General features: G+C 38.4%; 2 protein-coding genes across 9 annotated transcripts in view; one reads left to right on the forward strand and one right to left on the reverse strand.

Annotated features, from left to right (window-relative positions):
* Vps37a (VPS37A subunit of ESCRT-I) overlaps positions 1-2,112 on the reverse strand; it is a 31,872-nt gene extending 29,760 nt beyond the window's left edge. For all 3 annotated transcript variants that reach the window (XM_032918588.1, XM_032918586.1, XM_032918587.1), the window contains exon 1: positions 1,703-2,112. In XM_032918588.1, coding sequence (XP_032774479.1) covers positions 1,703-1,827 — 125 coding nt within the window. In that variant the 5' untranslated portion in view covers positions 1,828-2,112. The remainder of the gene's footprint in view (positions 1-1,702) is intronic.
* Positions 2,113-2,168: 56 nt separating this feature from the next.
* On the forward strand, positions 2,169-21,197 carry Cnot7 (CCR4-NOT transcription complex subunit 7). Of its 6 annotated transcripts, XM_032918594.1 has the most exons (8): positions 2,199-2,367; positions 3,608-3,819; positions 6,049-6,242; positions 11,314-11,352; positions 12,703-12,864; positions 15,023-15,167; positions 17,838-17,948; positions 19,612-21,197. In XM_032918594.1, the coding sequence occupies exons 2-8, from the start codon at positions 3,703-3,705 to the stop codon at positions 19,738-19,740; spliced, it is 897 nt and encodes a 298-aa protein (XP_032774485.1). In that variant the 5' UTR covers positions 2,199-2,367; positions 3,608-3,702; the 3' UTR covers positions 19,741-21,197. The 6 variants fall into 6 exon arrangements, with proteins under 6 accessions (XP_032774480.1, XP_032774483.1, XP_032774484.1 ...); XM_032918589.1 differs by lacking the exon at positions 11,314-11,352 and having other exon boundaries at positions 2,169-2,367; XM_032918591.1 differs by lacking the exons at positions 2,199-2,367; positions 11,314-11,352 and adding an exon at positions 2,552-2,777.
* Positions 21,198-22,578: the final 1,381 nt, after the last annotated feature.

Genomic DNA, 22,578 nt, shown 5'->3' on the forward strand with positions numbered 1-22,578 from the left:
GCTACTCTCAGAAAATCCTCTTTCTAGAGGAGAGGAGTTCTGTCCCTCTGACCAGGTAGAAGGAAAGCTACACACAAGTAGAGATAAGAACAGGGAGAGTGGCAGCACTTGGGATGCAGACAGCTAAATCCCTGAGTTTAAGGCTAGCTACCCTGGCCTACAGAGAGGGCAAGTAGAGCTACACAGGGAAACCCTGCTTTGAAAACCAAAAACAAATAGGCAAACAAACGCCAAACACAGGACTTGGTACATTCCTCCATTTCAGTCAACTACCATTAGATCATGCCCTTTTGTCCAAACACATTCCTACCCACCTGCCTACTCCTAAGAACAAAACGGTTTCCCTGGGACTCTTGGTCTTCATTTCTGAAAGCTCAACGCCACATAAAATTTTGCTTAAATTAGTCTATATGTTTCTCTCATGTAGCCGACCTAAAGCTTTAAGAGCATGCATGGATCATGACCTTGTGAGCGGGAGGAAAAGCCATCACACCTAATACTTGAAGAACTTTATGAATTTAATTTTCCACAATGAAACCACCAATAAAGGATGGCTACTCTTTTCTACTTAAAAAGACATTAAATGACTTTGTGAAACTTTCCTACAACGAAGAATGAATGAGACAACCAAGAAACTCAGATTGGTCAGCAACAGGCCTCATTCAAACTGATGTTGCAGTGAATTTTTCTTTTGACAATTTCATTTAAAACAAATGGAGATTATAGCTTATTTGCTTGGTGAAAAAAAAATGGAGGTGTAACACAAAAATAGCCCCTGACAGTGTGTTCACTAACTCGATAATATTATCTCATAGATGTGTGTATATATTTATATATACATATATTAGTATTATATAATACAGTAAAAATATTACACATTATGTGTAAAATGTGAGAAGGCTTTTGAAAATCTAGAGTCTAATCATGTTGGCCTCTATACATAAAATATGCTGTGAAGCTGTTAATTAATTGTAAAACTAAAATATTGTAAAGCAGCTCTAATATTTGAAAACCTGTAGCAGCCACGGTCATATCTAATTTAAACAAAAAGATTGCAGCAAATAACTTTACAGCTTTTTTTTAAAGTCGAAATAATCTGAATTCCTGTATTTCTAGTTAGACTACGATACAATAAGCAAACTCAAAAGACAAACTCATATGATATATGGCAAGTCCTAAATGTGGAGCTAAATACAAGAAAGTGAGAAGTCTAAAGGCTCTTACAAGACAGAGAGAGGTTATTGGAACAGGGTGAGCTCTAATTACAGATTCAAAAGGATTATCACCAGGACAGAGTTAACTAAAAACACTGGCTTCCCTTTCCTTCGATGTTGCAACAGTTTAATTTCTCACTTTGTAAAACTTGGTAATTATCTTCCCAAACTGTCTCTAGCCAAGTGTTAGCATATTAACAATTCGATGCAAGGCTACAATCATCGGTGGATCAAAAGGAAAATTAGCGTGGAAGCTAGGGATGCTGAATATAGATAACTAACTCCGTTTTGTCAGTGGAGATGAGAAAGTCAAGAGAAGGGCTGAACAGTAGTGGGCCACCAGCGACACACTCGGGAAGCAAGCGCCTAACCCATTGGAAGGACTATCAACAGGAGGCAGCTGGCGGAGCGGCCAGAGGAGCTGCACCGGTGTTGCAGGCAGCCCGCCCTCCTGTCCTACTTTACCCTCGGTCAAAGCCACCAGTCACCTGGAATGGGAGTTCCGGAGTGACTCGATCAGCCGCTGCTTCTGCTGCTGAAGACTGGTGAGGCCGGCAGGGGACCCGGCCGCGGAGGATGACGCGCTCTTGGTCAGGGGAAAGAGCCAGCTCATCCTCCTCGGGTCCCCGGGCCCGAGGCCCTAGAAGGTTCCGGCCTGCTCTTCCTCGCTTAGCCCAGTGGTTCCTCAGCGACCCAGCACGGCCGGGACGCCAGGGGCCGCGCCTTCTCCGACACGCCGTACTCGCGAGTCCCAGGCTCCAGCCGGATTAGTTATCTCTGCGGAGCTGGAAAAGGGCGACTGGCCTGCTGGACAGAACCCGGTGCGCTCTCGGCCAACACCACCCGGTCAGTTAGCTAGGCCCGTCGCCTGTCCCGGAGCTCCACTGCCCGGCGTCAGTCACCTGCCCGGCCCGCCTCCTGAGAGCCCCGCCCACTCGGGGCTGGCGTCATCATGCCGCGCCCTCGATAGGACGTGCGAGGAGCGACGTCGCAGCGCTGGGCAGAGCGCAGCTCCGGCTCCCCTTTCCCCTTTGCAGGGCGAGAGGTGTCTATGGGGCTCCCTCTGCCGCCGCCGGTACCGCCACCGCCACCGCCGCCGGGTGCTATCTCTATGGCGAGGAGGAGGAGGAGGAGCGCGAGCTCAGAGACACAAGTAGATCCGGCGGGACCCGGGCGTGCTGGGGCAATGGGAAAGGGGCGGGAGTGGGAGCCGGAGAGAGCGCGCGATGGCGCCCGCTGAAGCGCGGCTGTGGTGGACAGAGCTGGCAGAGGGGGGGAATTAGAGGGGGAGGTAACGGGCCGGGGGCCTGTCTGGGGCGCGGCGCGCAGTGATGACGCCACCGCTTTGTACCTGGGACTTCGTTGTGGGAAGGAAATTGAGAGTGGAGGGCGGTGGCCTACTTCTGAACTAGTAGCTCCTCTTCGCGGTGGTTGGGAGTCAATCTGACTCTAGTAAATGCTATCAGCACCCTCGACCTGGCTGTGTGCCAACGAAGAGAGTTATCCTTGACATGAATGCGTCTGTGCTTTCTTCTCGTTGCCCACGGAGGACATGCGACCTCAGTAATGAGAAGGCCTTTGCTGCCTCTTCAGGGACCCTGAGACCGCAGTAGAGGAGAGGGGTGGAGGAAAGCGGTGTTAAATTACAGTGTTTCCGTAGTGTGTGTGTGTACCGACGTTGGCAGGGAGGAGAGTAGGAAAGAAGGCGTGCCCCGCATCACCTTTTGTTTCTGAGATTTCTCCAGCTTGCATTTACGAGTTTAGGACACAAAGCCATCCTCCTTTCACTCGTTTATTTTGTTGGGGCTTATTGTTTGTTGGTCCCTGTTCGTCTGTATTAATTATCTCATCACTGTATACCGTGAACCTTGTGTTTATGGCGTAAATATGAGGTCCCTTTTTGGCAGCCAGGAGAAATGTTTTTGAAATTAGAAAATTTTAAATGCTCACATTTCATTGCCTTCCTCCTTTCTCCCTCCCGCTATATGAGCATTTATTTCTGGGATTGCCTGATGCTTTTCAAAACATTTTTTAAAAATGGTTCCTCTGAGCTGGTTTGAATAAGATTTTAAATGTTTTGTTAGAAGAATAAAAGCAAGCATTCTATTAAGAAACGTTTGATTTTGTTAAATTTTTTTTAAGCTTGAAATGGATCATAGTTTTGTGTAGAGTGAATTGAATTCGGAGCAGATCTTAGTGAGATTTATATTCAACTGGCAAATCGGTGTTGTGGTGCTTTTATTCTCTATATATTAGCTCTGTACCTTAAGAAAAGTAACTTTCTAAAACTTGATTTTGTTATGAATCATGAACTTTGAATAAGTAACCTAAGGTTTATACCAGCCCAGTTTTACAATTCACATTCATGATATCGGTGCTTTTTATTTCAACAGGTACACAAGTAAAGGGTAAAGTATTTTTATGAAACAAATCTTCAATCAAGTATAACATTTTGATGCTTCGCATCTAGACTCCTTGTGCTGTCACTATGCCAGCAGCAACTGTAGATCATAGCCAAAGAATTTGTGAAGTTTGGGCTTGTAACCTGGATGAAGAGATGAAGAAAATCCGTCAAGTTATCCGAAAATATAATTATGTTGCTATGGTATGGACATGACTAAATCTTTCCAAATGCCTTTCGTAAGGGTGAAGTGGGAAAAGTGTGTGTGTGTGTGTGTGTGTGTGTGTGTGTGTGTGTGTGTGTGGTGTGTGACACACAAAGACAGAAAGAGAGACTGAGACAGAGAAAAAGTGAGAGAGTGAGACAGAGAGAGAAAATGAGCGAGAAAGAGAGATAAGGAGTGAGAGACTGAGACAGGTTTCGGAGACTTACTGATTAAGGGAGGCTGGCTGGCTAGGAAGCCCTGGGCTCCAGCTGCCTCTGCTTTCCAAGTACTTAAATTGCAAGCACACGGACTATGCACCTTTAAACACAGGATTCTTGAGATTGAACTCCAGTCCCTGTGCTTGCATGCCAAGTTCTTTACCAAATGAACTGTCACCCCTAGCCCTGGAGTGAGTTTTTAAAACCCTGAATTAATCCCTTTTCATTGATAGCTAGGGATTAATTTAATTATAAAAACAACTTCTGTTTCCTTCAGGGAAGGCTATCAGAAACAAAACTATTTTGACAAGTTGAGTTTTTTACTGCTTGCCATCATTTGCAAGGGATTAGGAATCAGGGGCATTTGAATAAAAGTGGCAGACATGCTTTAGGATTTGGGCTTGCTTCACCTGGCTTTAAGGGCTTAAAGGAGACAGGCTTTGCTGTGCTCTCAGGAAGCTATGGCATTCCTATGGGTTCTTACTGAGTCTGAGCTGCTGAGTGAGAAGGCAAGAGTGTGATATACCAAGGCTGCAGGCGTGGAGGAGTCACTCATTGTGGTTTAAACTTTTTTTGCTAGGGAGAGGAGGACATGGTTACAGAATTTACTTGTCTGATGTACAGTTTTGTGAAACTGATTACATTCAGTGGGAGGACTCTAGAGCCTATCTAAGAATGTCAGCTCAGCTCTTAGCAACCCCAAGGCCATGCTACTAGTACCAGATAAACTTTCAGAAGCCAGTGAGTTCCTGGGTATCTTTATACACAAACAAAAACCAAAGTAGATCCTTTAATAACGCATTTCCAAAGCTCCAGAAACACACTAGATCATTGAACAATTCTGCTCTTGTATGTGGTATTCAGTCTGCCTAGAATGTTGGGATGATTATTTTTCTGCTGTGTTACTACATTTTGTGTATTTGTTATAGCTAACCTGTTTTTCTTGATCTACACAATTACTAGCTCTAGAAGGCAGTATTTCAATGTCTTGCACCTCTTTCCCTGGTCCACTTCAAGTCTAGCCTGTTTATAGACTCCAGTATTGGCTGCTGGTTGTATTAAATTCAGGAAGTTTTGATTTGTTTACTGTTTCATATTGACTTACTATTCTTTTCCTCCTCCTCCTCCTCTCCCTCCTCTTCTTCTTCCTCTTCCTCCTCTTCTTCCTCCTCCTCCTCTTTCTCCTACATTTTCTTCTTCTTTTTGTGCTAGCCTTAATTCGAATTCTCATGCTAAACTAATACATAATTTTCTTACTATCACAAGTTTTTTTAAAAAAAGTGCATCTCTGTAAATGAACAGGATACTTACTTAAAATAGGAATATCTGTACATAACATACCATTCAATAAAGGTATACTTGTCCATAATTAGAGCAGAAACTTTCTGTTTGAGTGGGGACTATTATTTTTATGAGCAGAAGAAATTGCTAGTGGTATATCTCAGATAATAAGGAACAGCTGCATTACAGAAATAACAGCCTGCAAGAGGGAATGTGAATCTTGACATGCTTTCTGTGAATTAGACAGAAAATACCTGGGCTAACTAAAGAAATGACATTAATGAGACTTTTACTTTGGTGTCAGATAAATGTCTCACTGCATTGTTTGGAAAGCACAGTATATTTTCTACTTTTAAATCAACCCTTCATGCAGTTTGAGTTTAGTAATGTAATGCTATAAGTGTGATTGCATATGCATACTCCTTAGGAATGAGATTATGACTTTTCCTTGGAAATGAAGCAAATATTTGCTTGAGTTTATTATGAGTTATCAGTACAGGATAATCATTTAATGACAAATTTCAACTAAGAAAAAGTAATTTAAGTTTATAGAATTTTGAGGCTTAATAAGTAATTAATGCTCTTCATGCTTTTAAAATAATCATTGACTATCAAAATATAGAATTTCATTGTAATAGAATTCTCTGACTTGTATCAAAAATTTTCTGAGAGTTTATGGTTGTATTTATGACCATCTAGTAAATACTGAATTTCACAATTACTTCACAGGACACCGAGTTTCCAGGCGTTGTTGCAAGGCCCATTGGAGAATTCAGAAGCAATGCTGACTATCAGTACCAACTGTTGCGATGTAATGTAGACTTGTTAAAGATAATTCAGCTTGGACTGACATTTATGAATGAGCAAGGAGAATACCCTCCAGGAACATCAACTTGGCAGTTTAATTTTAAATTTAATTTGACGTAAGTGGGAAAAAATATATGACCCCAATTTCCCTGGAAATTTATTAAATATAGAAATTCAAAAGCTTAGGCTTATTATTATGAGGCAATTGTAATTGCCTCATAATTAGAAAGATAATAAAAACTTTCTAATTTCAAAGACTTTAGTTATAGAGATGTTATTTCTAAAATATGATGACTGATTTTATGGAAAGTTGTGAAATTGTATTTTTGTTACTGTTTCTGTTATGTTTGTCATTGTTTAAGGTGCTACAGATTAAACCTGGGATCCTAAACATGACTCTTACATTTTACTATTACATTTTGCTGCTGTTTTGCTTTTTTTGAGACAGGGTCTCATTACATAGCCCAGGCTGGCCTGGAACTCTCTATGTAGACAGTGCTAGGCTCAAACTTTCAGAGATCCATCTGTTTCTGCCTCCCAAATGCTGGGATTTAAAGGCATGTGCCACCACACATAGAACGGTCACATTTGTTTTATGCCCAACTTGGAATTCATATGATTGGGGTGGCACTTTGCTGACTAAGCACACGGATACCATTGAGCTACACCTCCAATCTACTATAGACTTGTTAAGATAGTCATTGCTCCTGTGAAGAAATTTTATCACAGTCATACTTAGCGTTCTAAATACTTACCACATGTAGTAAGATGTTCTTGGAAAATTGGGGATATTTTCTTTTTAAATTCATGTTCTTTAAAGGACTATTCCGATGTAATCCTTAACCTCTTAATCTACATACAGAGGACGTAATAGTATTGAAGCTTGCATATATACCACAATCTGATGTCTAACTCAAATCTTGGGTATAAAGTATTTCTTCAGTTAAAATAGTTCTACATTATTTATTGTAATCGTCATAGCTGAAGGAACTGCATGAAGGTGAGTCCATCCTTTTGACACAGCATCACTGGCAAAGTTCATGCTCAAGAACCATGCAGTTGGATTTTAAAATGTATGTGTATATAAATATATACATACACAGACACACAATGTTTTAAGTAAGCTTGCCACATTTATAACTACTGTGGGGTACATGTTACTGCTGAACTGTAGGAGTAAGTGCCTAGTAGGGGACAGGGGCATGTTATTTCTGTTCAGGCATGGAAATAAAGTATATTCTACACTATGTTACAATATTTTGGTCCCCTTCTGCTTTGTAGCCCGTATTTGTGTAATGTGATCAAAAATCTGGTTTGAAAAATAGTAACAGAACACAATAAGATCAGTGTTAGTGTCTACATAAGAATTCTTTGTTGAATATGTACTGTCACATGTAAGACCTAATGAATAGCAGGACTGATGGTTTTAGAAGGTAATAGTGTCAACACTGCAGTTGTTGATCTTTAAAGTGTGTTGTGTTAATCCTGTAAATAATACTGAGAGCATCTGAATATCAAGTACTGTACTAACAGCCCCTGGAGACCCTCTGAAGGCCCGTGTGCTCACCTCCACTGTCGTAACGCTTCATGAGTACCACAGCTCTGGAACAAGTTGAAAATACCCTCCCATGCTCTCCTCACTGTGCTCTTTAGTTTTTTCTATTTTATTTCTTCTTTTTCCCTTCAAATTAATCGTCAGGATATTGGGTTTTGTTTGTTTCATTTTGTTACATAAGATATACAGTTTGTGACTGGGAATTAGTACATCAGATGGTAATTTTTGTAGCAGTGACTTTTCTATTGTTCTCTGAGGAACATTTTGACTTTTTTCTTACTCAAGCAAAACTAGTTTTACTGCCCATTTCGCCACTATTTATACTAATGGTAGCATCATAGGAATGGTAAAGAAAAGAGTGTAAAGGCTGGTGAGGTGGCTCAATGCTTAAGCCCCTGCCATCATGGTGGACAATCTTAAGTATAATGCTCAGGACCCACATGGTCGGAGAGAACTGAAGTTATGATATAACCCTAATATGTGTCATATGATGGACATGTGCCTGCACACACACAAATTAATGAAAATTTTAGTTTAAAATGTTGAAGACCATAGTGAACAACGTTAGTCAGAGCAAAGGCTTTTGAGAAGATGAAGGTAGCCCTGCCTGATGTGGGCAGGGCCATAGCAGCAGCTTAGACGCTGAAGAACGGTGGAATCCACCTTGTTGAATGCCTAGAAGGAACATGTCAGTGCACAAGGCTCTGCGGCCAATGCTGGTGAACATTGTCCAGCATCATCGTAGCGTAGTGGTTTTCATCTCTCTCTCTCTGTTGTCTGTGCTTGTGAAAATGTTTTGTTTAATTCTCACATTGGTCTGAGTCAAGGTTCTTCTAGGTTTGCCAGTGTCCTTTCAAGTTTTACCATTAGCATCAAGAGAGTAAATGACAAATCATTACTTATGATAAAAAGATTTGTGGAAAGATACGTATGGTCGTAGTATGTATCACATTAAACTTTGCATAGATCTTGAGAGTAGGGTAGCACAGAGAAAAACATGCTTCAAGTGTTACTTAGCATTCTCCGAATCTTGAAGGCATGATTTGTAATACCTAAATCAGTATAGGTAACACTTAGGAACAAATAAATGCTCTCTATGTAAAAATAACTTTCCTTAGGCATATTGGTATTTTGGTCACTGTAACTATTACACTTACTGTGGGCTTGAAAGCAAGCATGTTTATTAGTGTGTGTTCTAAAGCTAAGACTCTGCTTTCTTTGCCCAGTGCTTGATAAACTCTGTAGCAGAAGAGCATCCCAACCTTAGTTAAGGAGAACACTGGCTGCTACAGTATCCTCTTCAGAGCTAGGCTTGAGCGAGCTGAGTGTCCTAACCACTAATATCCTAAAACTGTTGATTTGACAGATAGTTTCAGGTTAAAGGTTATGGTGAGGTAAACACACTTGCCTGGGGTAAATTTACCAACATGAAGACTATTAACATTGAAGTGTATGCATTTTAGACATAAAGAAAGAAAACCTGACTGTAACAATGTTACACTGTTAGATATATAAAGCATATTAGCTGACTTTTTTTTTCTTTCTGTTTACAAGAAGAGCTTGCTTTTGAAACTGGATTGTGTTGAAAAGTTGAAACAACTTTTACAAGTTTCTCAACACTTCCTCCTAGTTGTTGTATAACTTATTATAGTTTTGGTATATTTATATATGGTACTGTTATTCAGAGTTCTGAGTAATTGGTTACTTGACCTTTTTCTGTTTTTGTTTGTTTGTTTGTTTGTGTGGGTTTTTTGTTTGTCTGTTTTTGAGACAGGGTTTCTCTGTGAAGCTATGATTGTCTTGGAACCTGCTCGGTAGACCAGGCTGACCTCAAACTCAGAGATCTACCTGGCTCTACTTCCCAATGAGCCTTTTTCTTAATGTTCTGTAGCATATCTTACTATGCTATGATGGATGATTAGGACATATGCTTTAAAATTAGATGATAGCTAGGTTGGATGACCAGGTGGATGATTAGGGTACATGCTTTAGGTTTTTTAGTGAGCCGCTCTCATGGTTCCTGACTTATGATGGCTCAATTTACACTTTTTGACTACATACAGAAGTAGTATGCATTCAGTGGACGAGGCATTAACTTTTGAATTTTGTTCCTTTTCTACAGCAGTTCTATGTACTCTGCTGCAGTGCTGGGTAGCAGTAGGAAGCTTATGGCTTCTGCTTACGGCTGGCTGCTCTCTCATATGATAATTTACATTGTACTCTGCTGCCAAGCCATGTAGGTGACCTAATAATATGTTCACCTTTTGATACTGTCTTCCTAACTAATAATGATATTATTAGGACATAACATTAATCATGGAGGATCTGTATATCTTTTGGAAACTTTGTGGTTAATTTATTGGAAGTAGAGATCTCAATCCAAAGTTGAAAACATTGTTAAGCTTTATTTATTTATTCCCAGAATGAATATTTAAGTTTTAACTAGGCACATATGTGCATATTAAGAAACAAGCAACCAGGCTTTTGTTACTGTTTTCTGAAGTTGTAGTCCTTTGCAAGTTGGAAACTCGTGCTCAGTTTCTTCCATCAGAAGAGTAAATAGCCTATTGTGAATAGCTTGCTAATTGGACTTGTGAGAATACTTCCTTTTTAGTTGTCTTCTTGTCACTCATAGCCTTTGCAATTTTAGGTTTTTTTTTGTGTTTTTAATTTATTTAAGTTTTTATCATTTGAGTTTACTTGGGTTTATTAATTTAATTTATTAAAAACTAAAGATGGCTAACTATCTGCATTCCAGCTTATCTGTATTTTAACTTGATGATTTTATCATAAATTTTAATTTGTTGGAATTGATATTTTTATGAAAGTACATTTGACTTATTAAAGGAAAGTCTGTTTGAAAGTAAATGACATTTGAAGAAGGTATTATATCAACCCTATGATGGGTATTTGGGAGATAATCCAGAAATTGTTTAACTGTTGGTAAGAACACATGTTAGAAGTGTAAGTTCTTATAATAGGGTTGGTTCAGATGATAAAAATAGGAAATTTGGTATTTTTACATAATTAGTAGATAGTGCATCTTTAGGATATTAACTGAAGATAGCCATATATACCTATGCCTTTTGGGAACTCTTTGGAGGTTTTTACATGGTTTTCATTCATATTCTGTCATAACTAGAGACTTTGCTACCTTAAATCTCAACGATAGATCTAACAGGCAGTAGTCAACACCAGATAAAATTCTTGGATTTTGACTAAACAATGTTATAGTTACCCTTTAACGTTAGTGTTAGTGTTTTCCCCTTTATTGCTTTAATGTTTAAGAGTAGAGAAAATAGAATGTAGAACATTTAAAGGAAAGGATAGTACACTGATTTGGAAATGGGACTCCTAATTGCTATGGAATTCCCCTTACTGTAGAAAGTTTCCTTCATCCTCTCTAGAGTTTGACCTCACTCATAAGGCTATGAGTTGGGTATTATAAAGCATGAGATCTATACCAAACTTTATTATAAAAGACTCATTCTACGAAGCTTAGACTTGAATTCTATATATTTTGCAGAAGAGAGAAAGGGCCTGTTCATATGTTTTTGTTTGCTGGTCTTACTTTATTATAAAATACCGAGGTATTGCTCCAGGTCTCTCACCTGGGAATTGTGATTCAATAGGTCTGGGACTGCATTGGGACCTGGGAATCCATATTTTTGGTAAGTTCCCCTGGTGATTATTATCATTGGGCAAGTTGGGGAAATAATGACTTACAAACCCTCCCTCATCGATGCAGTATTTAATTTGGTAATGGTTACCTAATGTTACTGTAAGAAAATAAGCTGAGCATGTGGCTGAGAGCAGCATGAGCCTGGAGAACAGTCTGCTGTAGTCTGATTGGTTAAACGTGTTTAAACAAGTTCAGTGTGAGCCCAAGGACCTCATTTAAGGGACATGATCTTAGTGTAATGAGATACTTAACTAGGGTCCGGGCGGGGCTGCATTGAATTTATTCTGATATCTTTCCTACAGGATTTTTCAAGAGAAGTCATGATGTAAAGTGCTGGTTAGGGCTCCTTTCTATTTTTAAATGTTTCAATTCTTAACTTTGTCATTTAGTTCTTGACAGTCTGGAAACTAAAACTGACCTTTGAAATTGATTTCCAGAGAATAAACTACAAAAATACAATTGGTCAAAGATAAGCATTTATTTTGGTTTTGTTAGTTTTATTGCAGTCTTTCATAGAAATTTTCTTTTGCTAATGGTAGAAAGCAATGTTAATGTTAAAAATAAGTAAATAAAAGTAAATGGTAAATCCACAAGATACTTTTTTATGAATCTTCATCTTCTTAATATAATACCTGACGTATTTGTGCTCAGAAATTACAGGTAGCTTTTCCTCTGCTTTAAGTAGAAATGTGCAGAACTGGTTTATAGTTAGGCTTCCTGGCTTGGTTTAAGGTCGTCTGTCTAGGATTGTATTTGCCTCTAATTGTATGCGATTGCTGGAAGGAGAAATGAGTCATAACTGAGTCTTTAATTCTGAACAGTTCACTGCTTACTAGAGCCACCGAAAGGCTCCTCATTTGTGAGAGGAGGCGTCTCCTTTTTCTTTAAGATGGAATGTAGTTTAACTCAGCCACAAGAGATGTTGGCCACTTGGTGTCTCCTTCCTGGTTCTGCTGAGAGCATGAGAGGTGTGCATAACCCCTCATGACTGTGGCTACAGCTCCATCTGGCAGCCCTAAACTAGCTGCAGAGACTGAAAAGAACATGTCTGTGGTAGCCTCTGGTGAGTAAAAGACCCTTTTTAAGTCCAGTGAGATTTATATAATGTTTAGAAGCTGATGAGATTGAGTTGATGGTAAGGGTTAACTCCCCATTGGACTGTTTCGAATGATTATTTACTTTTTGGATACTTTCATTTTATTTTTCTTGATCATTGTGAAGCATTTGAATGGTTGGACATAAACCAGTCCTCTGTCTTGTTTCTGCACTATAGTTGTAGGCGTAAGTGGAAAACAACTGATAATGGAAATTTTGACCATTTTTTTCTCTCTCCTGCCAGGGAGGACATGTATGCTCAGGACTCTATAGAGCTACTGACAACGTCTGGCATCCAGTTTAAAAAACACGAGGAGGAAGGGATTGAGACCCAGTATTTTGCAGAACTTCTTATGACCTCAGGAGTGGTTCTCTGTGAAGGGGTCAAATGGTTATCATTTCATAGGTAAAAAATAAAAGGGTGGGGGGGACATTGCAATATGCATCCATCATATATCTGCCTTATACCTGTTTGGGTCACTATACCAGCAGTTCTTTGCTTAGTTCTAGTGAGTTAACTGCCACGAGCATGTGTAATACCTCACTGAGAACAATTACCTTTTAGCAAGGCATGTGTTTTAGCCTGGGGGAGGGATTGGTGCTTGGTGGAAAGAATGTAAACTGAACCAACTTTCGTTCAAACCTGGCAAAGCTATTGAGGATTTGTGTTCCTCTTCCTCCTTAACTGTTTTTTTAAGTCTTAGTTTATGTTTATATAAAGGGAGGTATTAATTTTTTAAAAACTTGATAGTACTTTCCTGATGTTAGCCACTGTGCTGAGATGCTAAAACTGAACACAACAGACTAAAACTTTCCCTCCCGTGTGGTTTCCATTCTTCTAAAGGTAAAGCAGCAATTTGAATGACGTAGTGTCTAGTGTGGCATGCTATACAATAGTAAGTGTTACGAAGAATTGATCCACAAAGACAAGGCCAAGAACGGATATGTAGGAGGTTTTTTGGTTTTGTTTTGTTTATTTTGCTTTTTGGTTTTGTTTTGATGAGGTGACTGGGAAGGCTATCCTTAGAAAAAATGTCTTGCAGATATTTCTCAGTGGTTGATTACAACCCATACAAAGCATCTCATTTTATATACTCTGTATGTGATGATGTTTAACTCTTTATTATTATTATAAAAATAAAACCGGATAGTTAAGGAGGATTTAAATATTAAACAAGCTAGATTTAGTCCATTAAATATCAAAGATATGTCTTTAAAGTCTATAATCAATCTATTTTTTTTTAAATTATAAATTCTGCCAGTCATGGTACTTGGGAGACAAAAGCAGGTAGATCTCTTGAATCTAGGGCCATCCTATTCTTCCAGCCTAGCCAGAGCTATATAATGAAGACTGTCAAAAATTAAATAGTATGTATATAAATTCTAAACTATAGCATTTTATTAGAAGTAAGCAAAGCCATATTGCTGTATTTTAGGTAACTGGCAAAGTTACTTCTGCCAACTATTAGTGAATTTAAGTTTCTGCTCTTGGATACATGTACCAAAGATCTTCCATGGTAAAACTCCCCATTCAAATTATAAGTAAAATAATAAACAAATAAAAGTTTATCTTGTATGTCCTCTAAAAGATAGGTTCAGTAAGGTCATTTGCCAAATATGAGTTCAAATTATAGGTGAGAAAAAGATATTTTATAGCTATAATTCCTTTCCTGTAAACCAGTGGAGAAAATCTATGTACCTAAAGGTCCATGTACAGCAGACATTTGTCTGTGTAGAGATCTCTGAGTTGGGCACTTGAGGGAGGCTTGCCGTCGCAGGCCCATCATAGAAAGTAATGTCGAAAGGAGTTCAGGAGTGGAGAGACCTAGGCAACTGGGGAAAGACTGGTGATAAGGATGTGTGACCTCAATTTGAGGCAGAAGGAGATGGTGTTGTATTAAAAAACGGTTCTTTTCCCTGGTTCCTACCTGCCATATTTAACTTTCCCATTGATAACTATCTCTTGGAGAGTTATACTGATATAGAAACAACATTTGGGGGAATGTACATCCTAATAAAGTCACTTAGTGGAAATGAAATAGTCTGTTAGGGATTTATTCTTTGAAATTGGTGAGTGTCACCATCTCATGTAAATGGTGACAAGGTTTTACATGGTTTTTGCCTTTGAAACATTAAGTCTTGCTAGCTTATAGCATTTTTCATATACCTTCCCATTCATCGTGTCAGTGACCTTACTGAACCTATGTTTTGGAGGTGTGTACTTGGATGTGTATATGGTGGACATAACACTCAGATTTTACTTGGACGTTTGGGATCAAACTCAGGTATTCATGTTTGAACAGCGTCTCCCCAGCCCAGAATTTTACGTATCAGAAAAATATTATTTAAATGACTATAGAGTTAAATTGATCATATCATGTGTTTAACTTGCTGAGTGATGAATTTCTACATTATAGTTATGAATGTCTCTTTTCATTGCTCGTGTTTGCACATTGTTGTTAATCCTTTTGCCTGTAGTATGACTTGCTTAGCTTTCTACCTGAAAAACTAGGTCTTTCATGGTATTAATGTGTTTTTCTGTATTCTTTTAATCTTTTTATTAGTGGTTATGACTTTGGCTATTTAATCAAAATTCTGACCAACTCTAACTTGCCTGAAGAAGAGCTTGATTTCTTTGAGATCCTTCGATTATTCTTCCCTGTCATCTATGATGTGAAGTACCTCATGAAGAGCTGCAAGAACCTCAAGGTGAGGCTTCGGGAGACTTTACCTGGAGCTGGGACTCTCAGCCTGGAACTTGAACAGCCCTTTCACAGGGATCGGTTGAGACCATTGGGAAACGCAGATATTTACGTTACGATTCGTAACAGTAGAAAAATCACAGTTATGAAGAAGCAGTGAAAATAATTTTATGGTTGGGGGTCAGCACAACACAACTGTATTAAAGGGTCGTAGCATTAAGAAGGTTGAGAACCAGTGATTTAGACCAAGTAACTTGTATAATATCTTAGGCCTGGATGTTTTAAGCCATGTTTTAAAGATCATGTTAAACACAGTTAAATTATCTGATCCTGTTGTTCTTAAGTAGTAGACGGCCCTCTTCCAAGCTGCAGTGTTCATCTTGACAGGAGGAGGTTTGTTTTGGGTTTATGTTTTGCTTGGTTGGGTTTTTGTTTTGTCATAGATTTTTTTAATTTTATTTTACGTATATGGGTATTTTGTTTGCATGCATATCTATGCACCAAATGTGTGCCTGCTGTCTGAGGACATGAGAAGAGGGCATCCAGTCCCCTACAATTGTAGTTATGGATGGTTGTGAACCACCATGCTGTGCTTGAGCTGAACCTGGGTCCTCTGCAAGAACATCAAGTGTTCTTACCTGCGGAGCCATCTTTCCAGCCCAGAATAAGGTTGATTAATATATTAATTACATTAAATATATTTTATATACACACACATTCTGTGGACGTTCATAGTAAGAGGTAGCAGAGGCTAGAGGAGAGCGCTAGACTCCTCTGGAACTGAGTCATGGGTACACGTTAGCCGTAGTGGGTGCTAGGAACTTGGTCCTCCACAGCAGCAGTGCTCTAGGGGCCAACTCTTTAGCCCCTAGAATAAATTTTTTAAAAAGTCAAGCTAAGGGCCAGGTTTTTGTTATTGATGCCAGATTGAGAATCATGAACTGAAACGAAAGTATGAGGTCTAGCACACTTACTCGGCCTATTACAGCGGTGCTCACGCTCCCAGCACACAGAACCATCTTAAAGATACAGATTGTGGTTGACGAGCAGCGGGCAGAGACATTCAATACTGTTCTAATGTGGTTTTCCTGACTAGAGACTCTATTGTTTCTTGTTGAAGTATGTTATTATTTACATAGCTAAAACTGGTTAGGTATAAGTACTGTATAGTAAATATGTAGTTTCCATATAGATAGCAGCTTATTCTGATACTACTTAAAATATGTGACCATTTATTCTTAACCTTTGAACAAAATAAATGTTTCCTGATTAAAGTGCTTCGGTTTAAGAGCAAATTCACCTGAGTTGGCAACAGATCCCTGGCAATACAGTGAGTGGGTTTTTAGTTGCTGGATTTTAGTGTGATATTTAAATTATAACTAAGGAAACGAGTGTATTTATAGCCAGTATTGTCCCTCTCTTCAGTAAAACCAAGGTTGGTCAAGTTTCTTTAGGCTTTAGAAAAGTGAATGTGTAAGCTTTGATTTCAACAATTAACTGAGAATTGCAGGACACAGGGTGTTTGCCTCCGATGTAGGTGTGGTGCCATATAACTGGGAAAAGTTCTTTGCAAGATTATTTCATGACTGTCAGCTGAAAGTTGTGGAATTCTGTGTCGTTTGAGGTTTCCTCATAAGTGAACTCCAGCAGAGTGTTCTGACTGCTTACACAGATGGGTGGCATGCTGAGAATCTAAGTTTGATCTGGCTCTGACGTTTTTGTTTTTGGTTTTTTTAATTGACAGCTTGGTACGATAATGGTTTTCATAAATAGTCCTAACTTTTTACTCATCTATATATTCAGAAATGCCTAAAAATATATCAAGTATTTTCTTGTGTGTTGTGTGAGCTGCTTCCACTGAAAGTGTATGTTAGTGATAAGGTGCTGCCAGTTGTTCACATTTAGTCTGTGTCTGTATTACCAGTGGCTGCTAAGGATACATAGTGCACACAGTACTGTTTAGCACAGAAGTAGTTGGTGGGCAAAAGTCCTATCAAGCTAGGGTGGACTTCGGAGGGCCTGGCCTGCTAGTAAAGCCTTTGTAATTTAAGGAGGGAGTTGATTGGTAGTAGTTGCTTCTGCCTGTCTTTTATTTCTTCTCTTTTCCTTTCACATTCTTCATTTTTCTCAGTCATGGCTATATTAATGTAAGCATATCATAGCAAACCATTCTAAAAGAGTTGTATATCTGTAAAATTCTCTTCTTAGTTGAGAAAATGAACATTATGTGGCAGACTGACAGCAGTGGTCTGAACACTCGTGCTGTCTTTGTTTTATTTAGTTGTAAATACTTCAGGGGATGCCTAGATATTTAAAAGGAAATGCCTGTACTCAATACTGAGTTTTTAATGAGTGATGGCACAATACACTGAGTGTGACTAATACCTGTTACCCTGAATTTAATCTACTTCCTCCATATCTGTAGAAAATTGTTTGTCACATGCCTTAAAATGTATAAAGATAAAATTTTCCTATTAGAATTTCATATTTGATAACAAGGCTTTTATGGTCCACAAATGTATTGCAGATTCATATTTTATCAATCCCCTTGCCATCTTTATAAGGTTAATCTTTACATATTAAAAACTTATTCATATTTTTGTCAGTGTCTAAATGTATAGTTGTGAGTTCCAGTCCCAAAGTCTTCTCTTTGACAAGCGACTCTTCTTCCCTCTAGGGTGGACTGCAGGAAGTTGCTGAGCAGTTAGAGCTGGAGCGGATAGGACCTCAACACCAGGCAGGATCTGACTCACTGCTTACAGGAATGGCCTTTTTCAAAATGAGAGAAGTATGAAGACATCAGTGCCTTTTTCTTGGTTGTTAGGTAGAGAACATTAAAAGTCTGATGACAAAAGTTTTGGGCATTAAGAACCTACTAAGTGAAGATATAAATAGAGGTACTATATAAGTTACATCCACCACATTTGAATGAAAGTGTTAAATAAGTCCTCCTGAAATGTCATCCAAAAGGAAAGATAATAAATTCTTTATAGAATAAAAAATTCTTTTATTCTGATATACGTTGCTTATAGAATAAAGGATTATGTGATTGTAGAAGTCATGTACATATGAACATACTGTTTTTTTAGGTGGACAGAGCAGAGGCTAGTGACTTTAAGCTGAAAGTTAGTGAGGGAACACTAGAGGCCTTTCTTAGACCCCACAAGTGCCCTTCTGAGTCAGGGAATGTGTGTCAGAGTTTCCTTAGTTTGTACCTTCTCTTTCTTGAAAATGGTGGTGAGAATAGATTTGCTCGTCTTTCTTTGCTTTGAGGGTTTTATAAAGTAGAACTTAAAGTTTTTACTAAGTCTTAAAGGGCTTTTTGAATTATAGGTATTAATTAAATCTAAAGTCTGATATATAGTTGAATTAAAAGCTATTTCAGGAATTCCCCCATTAAGTACTTAAAGAATAAAATTGATAGGAGTAGAAGGATGATGTGTAGTGGAACGAAGTCCGTTTTTAGGATAGATAACCATCCTAGTGATAGATATCACGGTTACCTCACTGGTGGTAATAAAACAATATTTAGTTATATACACATCCACACACATATAGATCCTATTTTTTGTTTGGTACAAATGTGTGTATGTGTTTGTGTGTCCGTGTTTGTGTCCTATTTTGGTTTGGTACAAATCGTGTATGTATGTATGTGTGTGTGTGTGTGTATGAGCATACATACACATGCATGTAATGCATGTAATGCATGTGTATGTATGTATATAATGTACCTACAGAAACACATTTTTACAGAATACTTGCTGTGGAATTATTTTGAGTGTATTCTCTTGGTAGAAGTATGTTATTGATACAAAGCATTTGATCTGTGTTGCCAGGTAGTATCAATTTAGAAGTTACTTGAATTGTCCACTTACGCAAGTAAATTGTTTAGTTTCAATATAGAACCACCTTTTGGATTTTTATTTTAAAAATGCCTTATAGCTAGTTAATGGTGGATTTCTGGCACCAGTTTGTTAGCATTATTGCCCTTGGCTTCAAGGCTGGCAATGTAGTGAGAATGTTCAGGTGTTTACTATCTATAACATGTTTAGGGTTTGGTTAATTTTAGTCAATTCAGCCTTGCACTTAGACTTAAGACAACTTAAAATGGTGTAACATCTCCTCTTCTTCTGCCATTATCTCTCTCATTCTTTGAAGGTTGTTATATTAAAGAAATTAAACTGTCTGCATGTTTTTATGCTCATAAATTCTCGTTAAAATGAGGTAAATGTTAATGAAAAAGAAAGACTTTTGCATTTTAAAGGGTCCTTGAGCCCCGTAGTGAAGGGCATCAGTCAGTCTTATTCGTTAAATATGCAGTATAGCTTCTCCAGGGAACATCACGGGAAAGAGTTGTTCTACCTAATTAATAGCAATTACAATGTTGAGATATAAACTACAGGTCATATCATTTGCTTAAGATGATTTTTTTCTTTCAATTTTATTTTTAGATGTTCTTTGAAGATCACATTGATGATGCCAAATACTGTGGCCACTTATACGGCCTTGGTTCTGGCTCATCCTATGTACAGAACGGCACAGGGAATGCATATGAAGAGGAAGCCAGCAAGCAGTCGTGACAGGAAATAGTCTTCTTTTTATTTTATACGAGTTACACACATGCTTGTATATAGGTTTTATCATCCCTTAAATAATAGGCAATACCTGCCCCTCCTTTGGTAGCCCTTCTTTTCTGCTTTCAGTAATAAGTATGGCCTTTCTTAGCTATGATCTTAATAAATTAAAGTACATTCAGGTTAAATCTGGCCTTAATTTAATACACCTCTTATCAAGCTTGTGTGACAAAGCTACATTACTGAATAATTTGACAAACTTTGCCTACTTGAGCTTGGTTTTGTTTTTCCCTTTTCCTAAATTAACTAGCATTGACTGTAATTTATTTCCCTCTTCCGTGCCTCTCCTCCTATTCTGCAGTACTTATAGGTATTTAAGATTGTGGACCATCAAGTTTGCACTTTATAGAGTGATTTCAATCCTCTATTTTATCAGAAATTGTGATTTTTTCTTGCTCTTAGCTAGAAAAATGACCATCCACCACCTTTTACAGTATTTGCTTGTTTTTGACATTCAGAGTACAGCACATGCATTGTGCAAATTGTTGATTCAACGGGACTAACAAGAAGACAAGGAACTACTGAAGAGCCTAGTAACTACTGTTTCTGTGTGTAGTGTTTAACCTTCCGAACACATCTCCTGTCTGTTGGTTTCTAATTGGCATGCATAGGCTGCTATGTGACTGAAGAATTTCAAACCAGCTTTACACCCTTCAGGAAGAAGCCCTTGCGATTGGATATTTCCACTCTGCCAGAAAGAAACTGGCGCTTAAGATGTGGAGCTACAGTTTTATGACAGCAACGCTTCCCTTGGTCGGCTTCCTTTTACTCCATCACTTTTACCCTTAATGTTTTATTTTATAAACATATTTATGATGTTCTTGATTTGTTGACTACGCAAATCAATTTCATTAAAGTCCAAAGATAACAAGTCTTTAGGTACATTTTATATCAAATTAAAAATACAAAAAAAAATGTGATTTCATAAATGCTACAAAAATAAATAATGGAGAGATTTGGTGCAAAACAACAAAATGCAAAATATATATATAAATACACACATATAGCTAATAAAATTACCTGAGGAGTGTAATGCTTGTTTATTTTTTTGTGTATATCTTTGCAATCTATTTTATATATATTGACAAGAGACTGTGAAATATTTAGCCATGCAGAATACGTGACCACACCAGAGCATGTGTTGGAAGATTTTGGTGAACATTAACTCTACCCTGAAGTGATGGACTACAAGTTGTAATGTGTGTTATCTACACTTCAATCAATAATATTAGAAAGTCTCCAACTGTTAGCAACAGTTCATTTCCCTTGTACATTCTGTATACATGATACGAAAATGCTGTACCTGGGCGGTCCTTTTTAAACTAAACATTATTTGCAAAACAGAGGGTATTATTTGTTTTTAAAGCTTTTGTAAATAAAGGCTTCAAGAATGTTTTCCTATATATTTGTGACTGGTGACTTTGGTTTTGAAGCATGCACTTAGAAGTGTTGAATACTTGAGGCATTTTCTCTGGGAACAGGATTTGGTCATGCTTCAGTACCTGGGGTGGTGTGTGTGTGTGTGTGTGTGTTTTCAATAAATTGGTCTGGTTTTTTAGTGTTTAAAGTTCCAGTAAGCTAGCAAGCGCAAGGCCCTGGGTTCGGTCCCCAGCTCCGAAAAAAAAGAAAAAAGAAAAAGGAAAAAAAAAAGTTCCAGTAAGGCCATCTGGTCCATAAGTAAATTCTCCAGCCTGGGTCTGGGCCATAAAACAAGGCATTCTGAACCCTTTATATCAACTGTCTTCCTTACCCTGACTGAAAGAAGACTGGGTGTGGAGGCTCACATCTCTAATCCTGCTGTTGTGACGTCCTAAGTCATTATTCACTATGTTGGTGAGTTCAGCTGCACTCCCTTGCAAAAGAATCTTCCCAGTTGAGCTTTATATCTGATTACATGCCATCAAGGAAGGATGGGGAGGGCCAAAATAGCCTCATTTGTATATCCAGACACTCTACCATTGCACAGCTTTTCCTTAATTGTATACATCCCAGGAGAGGTTATAGACCTGGGAGATGAGGGGAAAGTTGAGTATATGCAGATAAGGAGAAGCCCTCCTCCCTGTTTGGTAAAGGCTTTCTAGTTACAACTGTTATAAAGGACGGGTATCCATACCATTGCAAGTAACCCTCACCTTATGCTCGGTAAGGAAACTCTACAAACTCAGTGTTTCCTCAGAGCGAAGGTGGGCCTCGATTTGCACTTGGAACCCTAGGCGGACTAAATGCTTCTATCTGCCCAGGAACACCTAGCAATGGGGAGATCCTAGGATGATTGTAAGTATGATAGAGAAGAAAAGCCTGGCTTCAATCCCCTGTAGCCTCCAGAAAGGATAGAAGGGGATCTCTCTGTCTTTGGCTTCTGTAAGACAAACTAAGTATATTTAGCACAACCTTATTATAATTTGTTTTGAAAATTCAAGATAAGGCAGTGTTCTGTGGTTTCTTTTTGGTCTTCCTCTCAGAAACTGGAACTGCTTGTTCCATAGCCTCTATTGCTGAGTTTCCTGATTTGTTTCAATCTGCTTTCTTGTCTAGAAGTAGTAACAACTTTTGCTCAAGACTGTTAAAACCTTAACATATCTCAGTTTTGAACACATTTGATCCATTCATCTGGAGTCAACGCTCTACAGAAGAAAAGTTAAACTGGTCTATAAGGCAGTCTGCTGTACTTTTGCATCCTGCAAACTGAGAGTGGTTTTTTAGTTTTAAATAGTTGGACTGCAGAGCATGTCTTGACATGAAAATTATGTGAGATTCCAATTTCAGTATCTATACATGAAGGAT

Source organism: Rattus rattus, chromosome 13, assembly GCF_011064425.1.
Source record: "Rattus rattus isolate New Zealand chromosome 13, Rrattus_CSIRO_v1, whole genome shotgun sequence".
NCBI lineage: Eukaryota > Metazoa > Chordata > Mammalia > Rodentia > Muridae > Rattus > Rattus rattus.

What these genes read in the sequence shown, in the direction of transcription:
- Cnot7 (XM_032918594.1), top strand. Translation starts at nt 3,703, where the DNA reads ATGCCAGCAGCAACTGTAGATCATAGCCAAAGAATTTGTGAAGTTTGG. An exon ending in AATTTTAAATTTAATTTGAC is followed by an intron (nt 6,243 to 11,313) that starts GTAAGTGGGAAA and finishes GTGATTCAATAG; the next exon opens with GTCTGGGACTGCATTGGGAC. An exon ending in AAATGGTTATCATTTCATAG is followed by an intron (nt 12,865 to 15,022) that starts GTAAAAAATAAA and finishes TCTTTTTATTAG; the next exon opens with TGGTTATGACTTTGGCTATT.